Source organism: Alnus glutinosa, chromosome 2 (assembly GCF_958979055.1).
Source record: "Alnus glutinosa chromosome 2, dhAlnGlut1.1, whole genome shotgun sequence".
NCBI lineage: Eukaryota > Viridiplantae > Streptophyta > Magnoliopsida > Fagales > Betulaceae > Alnus > Alnus glutinosa.
In genome coordinates, this window is record NC_084887.1 from 11,085,870 (window position 1) to 11,095,554 (window position 9,685).

Genomic DNA, 9,685 nt, shown 5'->3' on the forward strand with positions numbered 1-9,685 from the left:
TTTTTCATTAGGATTGTATTATATTTGTTTATTGCTTAGATAATTGTTCATGAATTTCATGTTGTGTTCAAATAATAAAATGGTTGAGAAGATAGCTATCAACAAAACTAATGTAATAGCAAGGAGAAGGAAGGCTAATCAGTGGACAAACAAGGGGTCCAAAGTCTTAATATATAACTAATGCTGGAATCAGTAGGATTCAAGTAAAAACAGGTAAGACTTTAAAGTGGGAGTTTTAATGGACATGAACGGGTTCAGATAAACTAAAAACGAGAAGTCTGAAGTAAGATGATCATAAGACACAAATTAAATGGTTACTACGATGCATATTCATACAACCTTTGCATTTGTATTCTTTATGAACTGTTATTAATCTGATAGTAACTTAGTTATGAAATGGATGACTCACTTGTTTGTCTATGTAAATATGATGACGTCATATTTGTATAGTTACTAATGCAAATATGGAGGATGAAGGCATGAACATATATGCCAGTTTTGATGGTTTTTGAAACCATTATCGAACTATTATGTGCTAGCTTAGAAATAGATAGTTGTATTTATGTGTATTTTATTTTATGGCATGTAAATATTTATGTCGATGTTATGTTTGGCATGTTTTATATATGTTGTATGCCCATGTGCCATCTATGACACTAATTTTGATGCAACTAGTGTGCATATAGCATGTAAAGATAAACCTAAGTAACTTTTATGACACTAATTTTGATGCACCTAGTGTGCATATAGCATGTAAAGATAAACCTAAGTAACTTTTAATAAATGCATTGAGGTATTTCAGTCAGCTCCAATGTGTTATGCTATCAATTCTTAAGACGTTAGAAAAAAAATATATATTATGCTTTGAAAGTTTATTTCTGATGTAGTAATGTCACGTGGGAACTAGAGGTTTCTGCTTACGAATTTGCTGACTCAAATTTGGGGCGTTACACCTAAGCTGGCACAGTCTCTGCTGGTTGCTAGAGATGCACAACGATGATACTGAAGAATCTACCGTTGAAGATCCTACTTGGAGATAAGGTAGTTTCTCCCTAGGGGAGCACCCCTGCATCCTTGGCGATGCGGGTGATCACTTAGTTATACTTTATAGGGTTAAATACTATTTTGGTACTTGTGGTTTGAAAACTTTATTTTTTTGATATCTCAGTTTCATTTTTCTTCTCAGATGGCACCTGGGTTTTGGGAAAAGACGAAATTAATACCTCCGTCTATTTTTCCGTCCAATATTTAACGGTCTGCCATGATTGACACGTGGTACAAGATAAAATAAAAAATAAAAAATAAAAAACTTTAAAAATTAATTAATAAATTAAAATTAATAAAACTTAAAAAATTAAAATATTAAAAACTTTAATAAAATTAAAATAAATAATAAATAAATAAATAAGAGGTGGCCGAACTACCCCTACCACAAGTAGGCCAAAGGGGTGGCTGAGCCTCCCCCATTTTGCCCAAAGACACCCCTTCTTTCTTTTTCTTTTTCTTTTCTTTTTATAATTGTTTTTAAAGTTTTTAATATTATTTTTTAAAAAGTTTTATTAATTTTAATTTTTTTTTTATTAATTTTTAAAGCTTTTATTCGATGGGAAAATAGATGGAGGTACCAATTTCGTCTTTTTCCAAAACCCAGGTACCATCTGTGAAGAAAATGAAATTGAGATACCAAAAAATAAAGCTTTCAAACCACAGGTACCAAAAAAGTATTTAACCCGGCCAACTTTATATCACAACAATTATCATATTAAAAAAAATCCACCTATAAAATTTTATCAAACAAACACACTCAAAATTTCTTAAAAATAGCATTTTGTTTTTTAGTTAAGGCTTACAAAAGCAGTACATTAAACAAGGCTAAGGACACTAAGAGGCTTATTGGAGAAAATAATTTATGTTTGCCTCTAAATAGCCATAGCCATGGCCCATACATACGTACTGAGAAATTATCCAACCAAATCTCGAAGCTTATCGCAGAAATTGTCAATGTATGATGACTGTAAATCTTCGCTGAGCAAGAGGTCTCTTAGTTTAGCATGATTGGCTCTCACCAGCCTCCCAACTTCACCATCCACCTCCATCACATTCCTCACAGCCTTGCAAACGCTTCTCTTGGTGAACAAGCCGTCTTCTTCGCCTTTCTCGACTTCTACCCCAACCTTCAAATCGTTGCTCATCATCCTTGCATTGATAATTTGATCAGGTATCTGCGGTAACATTACTAGCTGACACTGACTCCTCAGTGCTTCCAACAAAGAACCTGAGCCGCAGTGTGTGACAAAGCACCCAATTGAAGGGTGACCTAAAATCAATCGTTGTTGAACCCATCCACCATGCACGATTCCTTTTCCTTGAATCCGTTCTTCGAACCCTTCTGGCAGTGCCGCTTCAACAGACTCAGTCCCGAAGGGTGGTTTAAGTGCTACAAGAAATGGCATACCGCAAAGCTCAAGACCCAATATCAATTCCTGGAATTGGTCTTTCGTTAACTTCCATTCACTTCCCAATGCACAGTAAATTACTGAGCCGGCCTTGAAAGATCCAAGCCATTGAACCCATTTTTCTTCTAAAGTAGAGGCCGGTGGCTCTACCAGAATTGGTCCTGAAATAAGCACGGGCTTCTCAAACTGGCTCACAAGATAGTCAATACAAGGCCCCTCAATTTCTCTAGATGCCCAGAATCCTAGCGCATCAGACTGGCCTAAGCTTGTCAATAGGCGATCAAGAAAAAGGACATCGCCTCCAAACTTGGCGTTTGACATTGCAACAAAGTGTGGAGCTTCATGTACATGGAGCGCGACGGAGGATACTGGGAAACCAGACGGGGGCTGCATAAAGTCATTCTCGGAATGGTAACCACTGCGTTGCCTTGCAGGGACCATACTGTAACCTACTGAAGCTGCACTCACAACGCTGTAAAGAATTGACTTGATACCCAATTTTCGTGCCAATTTTGGAACCCAAAAAGCAAAATCAAAGAAGACAATGTCTGGTTTAAGGTCACGGAGGAGAAGTTCAATAAGACTCTCAGTCCGGTCCATGGCAGTCATAAGGTGTGGGTATAAAGTGGATGGCACATCTGAAGTGGTCTCAGCGTCGGAAGGGAGGCCATCAACATGAGGAACAGCGATGGGGACAAAGGTAATGTGATCCGGGTAGAGATTCAAAGGCTCAAGCTTTGGTTGTGTGTTGGTGGGGATGAAAAAGGAGATTCTATGGCCTTTCTGGGCTAGTTTGTTGGAAAGGTAGAGAAATGGGGTAAGGTGGCCAATGGCAAACCAAGGGTACATTGCGAGGTGTAGCGATGTTGAACCCATATTGGCTTCTCTTGTGGAAAGTCGTATTTTGTTTGTGTATCTATTGTCCTTCTACAAGGGTACGTATTTATACAGCAAAATCCCGTGATTTACAAAGTTGTAGGTGCGTGGTGGGAATTCCTTTTTTGTTATGAGGTTGATAAGGTTTCCATGTATTATCATGGTGAGATTGATGAAGTTAATTTCCTTACGTGGTTCCACCGTATATATCAGCACTTTTTTCTTTTGAGAGATATGCTATTTACTTTCATTCATACCCCTTTAATTAAAACACTCATTTAAGCTTACTTAATTTTGCGTTTAAATATCAGGACTCTTTAGCCCATACATATCCAAGTGTGTTCTTGCCAAATGTGGTCCACATTGTTTACACGCATACTCTTTCTCGCAGTACATTCTCTACTGTTGCTGGAGTTCGCCGCTAGCACCAGAATTCACCATTACTGATTTTTTGTACAAGCCAAACGCCAATAAAAAATTTTCCAGAATTTTGTAGAAAATACTTTTCGACGAAAAACTTTTTACGTCGAAACAAACATAGGCTTACTTTTGAATGCCAGTTAGGCGCCCCCATTTTCATTCCCAAAGTACCTTATGTAACACATCAGTCTCATATAAGGAAGATTAGTCGCCCACATAAAGTGGATAGTTTTTAAAGACACTAATAGGTATTAAGCCCCACATTACTTACTTACTAAGTGAAACTGAACTTTATAAGTGAATATAATGAAGTTCTAAATTGATTAGCACCTTTTAGAATAATAGTGCAGATATGGCTAACGCTTTCCTTAGGTCATTATAAATGATATCAGAGTTATCTAGTAACATCATGTGCTACTGGATAATTATATGAAGTAGTCTTGACAAAGACATTAGGGGTTTAAGGGATTGTGACACCCCGGTTCTATATTAGCAAAATAATTCGTCCACATAGAGTGTGCGGTTTATAAAAACATTCATAAGTACTAAGTCCCACATTATTTACTTACTAAATAAAATTGAACTATATAAATGATTTTAGGAAAGTTTTAAATTAACTATTTTTTTTTTGGTGATAGAGCAAATGTGACTAGCATTTTCCCTCCGTCATTATAACTTACCACCTCCACACAAATCTCTTAATGCTAAAGTCCACTTAGCATGATAAAAAACATTTGTTAACAATGAGGGGATATTGGGGGTAGGATAAGGTCAAGGTTCATATATTGCAATTACAATAGCACTACATTAAACAAGGCTAAGGACACTAAGAGGCTTAAAGCAAATAATTGATGTTTGCCTCTACATAGCCATACATACGTACTGAGAAATTATCCAACCAAATCTTTAAGCTTCTGACAGAAACTGTCAATATATGATAATTGTAAATCTTCGTTGAGCAAGAGGTCTCTGAATTTAATGTGATTGGCTCTGACCAGCCTCCCAACCTCGCTATCAACCTCCATCACAGTTCTCACAGCCTTGGAGACGCTTCCCTTGGTGAACAAGCCGTCTTCTTCGCCTTTCTCGACTTCTACCCCAACCATCAAATTGTTTCCCATCATCCTTGCATTAATAATTTGATCACCTATCTGCGGTAACATTACCAATTGACACTGACTACTCAGTGCTTCCAACAAAGAACCTGCGCCACAGTGTGTGACAAAGCAACCAATTGATGGGTGGCCTAAAATCAATCGTTGTTGAACCCATCCACCATGCACGATTCCTTTTCCTATAATCCGTTCTTTGAACCCTTCCGGCAGCGCCGCTTCAACAGACTCAGCCCCGAAGGGTGGTTTAAGTGCTGCAAGAAATGGCCAACCGCAAAGCTCAAGACCCAATATCAATTCCTGGAATTGGTCTTTCGTTAACTTGCATTCACTTCCCAGTGCACAGTAAATTACTGAGCCGGCCTTGAAAGATCCTAGCCATTCAACCCATTTTTCTTCTAAATATAAAGTAGAGGCTGGTGGCTCTACTAGAATTGGTCCTGAAATAAGCACGGGCTTCTCAAACTGGCTCACAAGATAGTCAACATAAGGCCCCTCAATTTCTCTACATGCCCAGAACCCTAGCGCATCAGATTGATCTAAGCTTGTAAATTGGCGCTCAAGAAAAACAACGTCGCTGCCAAACTTCATGGTTGACACTGCAGCAAAGAGTCGAGCTTCGTGGACATGGAGCACGATGGAGGAGGATAGTGGGAAACCAGACGGGGGCTGCATAAAGTCATTCTCGGAATGGTAACCACTGCGTTGCCTTGCAGGGACCATACAGTAACATACTGAAGCTGCACTCACAACGCTGTAAAGAATTGACTTGATACCTAAGTTTCGTGCCAATTTTGGAACCCAAAAAGCAATATCAAAGAAGATAATGTCTGGTTTAAGGTCACGGAGGAGAAGTTCAATAAGACTCTCAGTCCGGTCCATGGCAATCACAAGGTGTGGGAATAAAGTGGATGGCACATCTGAAGTAGTCTCAGCGTCGGAAGGGAGGCCGTCAACATGAGGAAGAGCGATGGGGACAAAGGTAATGTGATCCGGGTAGAGATTCAAAGGCTCAAGCTTTGGTTGTGTGTTGGTGGGGATGAAAAAGGAGATTCTATGGCCTTTCTGGGCTAGTTTGTTGGAAAGGTATAGAAATGGGGTAAGGTGGCCAATAGCAAACCAAGGGTACATTGCGAGGTGTAGCGATGTTGAACCCATATTGGCTTCTCTTGTGGAAAGTGGTCTTTTGTTTGTGTATCTATTGTGCTTCTACTATACGAGGGTATTTATACAACAAAATCCCGTGATTTACAAAGTTAATTGTAGGTGGTGGGAATCCCTTGTATTATTAAGAGGTTGGTGAGATTGATGAAGTTTCCTTACGTGGTTCCACCGTATCAGTACTTATGATCTTCGATCTTTTTAGAGATATGCTATATACTTGTTCTGCTCTATCTTTTTTTCTTTTTAATTTTTTTTTAATATATTCTCAATTTATACCTTTAGATCAAGAGATCAATGTGCTATATATACATCCTTCTATTGTTCTTCTCCCATCCTTCTACTTTTAAAAATACCATTAAATCTGTGAGACTCATATGATCAGGGACCTATCTGAACCTCAAAGATCCAATGATGATTTTTAAAAGTTGAGGATAAGAAAAAGAGATGAAGAAGAAAATAATCATTTCTCTTAGATCAATCTTAATTATATAGATAAAAAAAAAAATCCAATTATGAATTGTTAATACCACATCAACGGAGAATGATAGAAACAAAATAAAACAATATAGAGTAACATTTTTTTCTTTTTTAAAAAACCTCCCTCAAGTTATATATAAGCAATATGAGCATGCGTGCGTTTCTCGCTCATGAAAAAATCAAAATCAAAATCAAAAATCAAAATTTCATAAGAAAAAATGGATTAATCTATTTTGGAAGCTCTTCGGGCTAGTTTCTTATTATTTATTTATTTATTTATTTTTACATTTATTACATCAAATTTAAGAAGTCTTTGAAAAGTTAAATAATTTTAAATAATGTACACCGTTAAATAAACTAATTTTAAATTCTGACCGAATCTTTGTTCTCAAATAATTAAGTCCGCTTTTTAAGGTTGTTGAGCTATATATGAATTTGGTATTCAATTTAATGAGGTTTATTACTCCATCCATAGATATGAATACGTTATTAATTTGTTTAATTTTCAACTATTTTTCTATTTTTGTCAAGGGTGCATTTATTTCCCCACATTAAAAAATATTAGGGGAGTAAATACACACTCTCAGACAAATTTAAAAATAGAGAGAAACTTCATGTTGGGCACTGCAGCAAAGAGTCAAAGCTTCGTGGTCGACGTGGAGCACTATATATGGAGGATGCTAGGAAACCAGACGGGGGCTTCATAATCAGCCTCTGAAAAGTTGCAGGTTGTAGCTCTACTGATAACGCAATAATGAATTGACTTGATTCCTAAGTTTCGTGCACTAAAAATATATATTAATTTATGCTCCGTTTGTTTCGACGTAAAATGGTTTCCGTCGTAAAATATTTTCGACGAAATCAATTTCAAAAGAAATTATTTTCTCGAAAATATTTTTCGGCGTTTGGTTCGCACGGAAAAATTACGAAAGGGGAAAATACAACTGTCGCCGTCGCCGGAATCCGGCGAACATGTTTGGCCGGATCCGGCCAAAATTGCCGGATTCCGGCAGGAAACCTCCTGGCCCGGTCAGATCCGGCCTGATCCGGTCATTTTGGCCGGATCTCGGCAGGATCAGTGGCCGGATCCGGTCAGATCCCGCCGGATTCCGGCCATTTGGGCCAGATCCGGCCGGATCAGTAGCCGGATCCGGTCAGATCCCGCCGGATCCGGCCATGTCGGGGTCAGTGGCCGGATTCCGGCGGCCGGCGGTGTTCCGGCAACCGAATTCCGACGGCTGGCAGTATTCCGGTGGCCGGATTCCGGTGGTCGGATTCCGACGCCGGCATTATTCCAGTGACTTGATGATGCCGGATACCGGTGCTGCCTATTTTCGAACGACCGACTATTGTAGGATTTGGACAATCAGATATCAAACGTGCGTGTAAGGACGAAGAATATAATTTTGGAAAACGATTTACGGTTTTAAAAACCGTAAATCGTTTTCCAAAAATTAAAGAAGGTTTTACAGTCAAATCGAAAATGATTTTCGTTGACTGTTATTTTCGCCCCTACCAAACACCGTAAAATACCGAAATCATTTTCCGAAAATCATTTTACGCCGAAACAAACGGAGCATTAATGTTTAATTAGTGTCATTTGAATAGTGTTATTTTTGAAAAAAAAAAAAAAAAAACTATATTATTTTTTTAGTGTCGCTTTTGAAGCATTGCTAAACATAAAGTCAAAACTCTATGTTAAAGTCGTTTTACTGTTCAAGCAACACTAATTAGAATCGCTATTGTTCAACGCTAAACAACACTAACTCCAATATATATATATATATATATATATATATTTCCAAACTTTCTTGTGACAATTTCCTTTATGGGTAAAAAAAAATTGGTGGCACGTAACAATTTTGCAATTTCGCAGAGGAGAGAATAATAATAATGTAGATGTATGAATCATAAAATTTCACTCTGTAAGTAATTACCTTAGAAATTTGGGTACTAGATACATCCTTACTGCAAATTGCAAAACCATTTATAAAGACCGGCAACAAGTACAAACAAATCTCTCTTAAACTCTGCAGCAATTGATTGAAATTCTTATCCTAACACGATTGACGCAATTATAATTCTAATAGTTAATTAATAAGTATAAATATAGGGATATTTGAGAGAGCGAGAGGGGGGAGGGGATGATATTGATAATATATAAATACAAATGATTTTAGTGTTGTTTGAATAGTAAATGACACTAAAAAATTTGAATTTAGTGTCTTTTGAACAATAAACGCCGTTATATTTAGCATTGTTTACCATTTAAATGACACTAACTTCAAATTTTTTAATGTCGTTTACTGTTCAATCGAAGCTATTTAGCGCTATTTTGTATAAACGACACTGTACAATCTCCTTTTTTTTTGTTTTTTTTTTATATGTAGTGGTATCAATTTTGGCACCCAATATGCCAAATCAAAGAAGACAATGCCTACTTAAAAAAAAAAAAGAGTTATGTTCTCTCTCATTTGAAAAGCCTCTATGTTTTTCCTCTCATTCTAATTAACACAAGGAGGAGGGAAGGATCTTATATCTTCCCTCCTCTCCTCAACCTTTAACCTTCATTTATCTTTTTCCTTTTCTTGTTGTTTGGCTAGAAGTTTCTCTAGCCCTTTTTACCTCTCATGACATTTTATCCGTCATCCAGTATGACTTATTCTGCCAAAAATCATAACCTCAGTGTTCATGGCTCCTCCACCGTGCTGGACTCTTTCTCCACCACATTCTCTGCCTTCTCCTTCGTCTCGGTAGCTAATTTTGCCAAAGTTTTTACATCTAGTTTTTTAAAAGCTACATCTACATTCTTCCAACGGTCCCTGCCTCCCACGTGTCACTCCACCGCATCCATCGGCACTCCAGCTCCCCATAGCCACCGACCGTTTCTCCTTATGCTTTCCATGCGCCAACTCACTTGCAGCTCTCCTCCGCTCCTCCAGAGGCCGAAGTTGATTTTTTTGGATTTTTTAGCTTTTCATTTTTGTTTATGATATTTTATGTTACATGGGTTATTGTCTCCCTATAGGAAAGACTTTTTGTATCTAGATTTCTGTTGGTGCCTCTCTCTTCTGCACTCCTAAATTTGGCTACCTCTACAACCTCCTTTAGGTTGGTTGTCGCTGTTACCAAGGGAGGGTTCAAATAGGATATCCTTAATCTGTTCCCCTTTAGCTTTTG

At 37.7% G+C, this 9,685-nt stretch overlaps 1 protein-coding gene across 1 annotated transcript; it reads right to left on the reverse strand.

Moving 5' to 3' along the window:
* Window positions 1-1,961: 1,961 nt before the first annotated feature.
* LOC133860277 (uncharacterized) lies at window positions 1,962-6,022 on the reverse strand. The gene is made up of 2 exons (XM_062295913.1): window positions 4,652-6,022; window positions 1,962-3,383 (listed from the first exon to the last, which is right to left on the reverse strand). Exons 1-2 carry the CDS (start codon window positions 6,020-6,022, stop codon window positions 1,962-1,964), a joined length of 2,793 nt encoding a protein of 930 aa, XP_062151897.1.
* Between the last annotated feature and the right edge of the window lie 3,663 nt (window positions 6,023-9,685).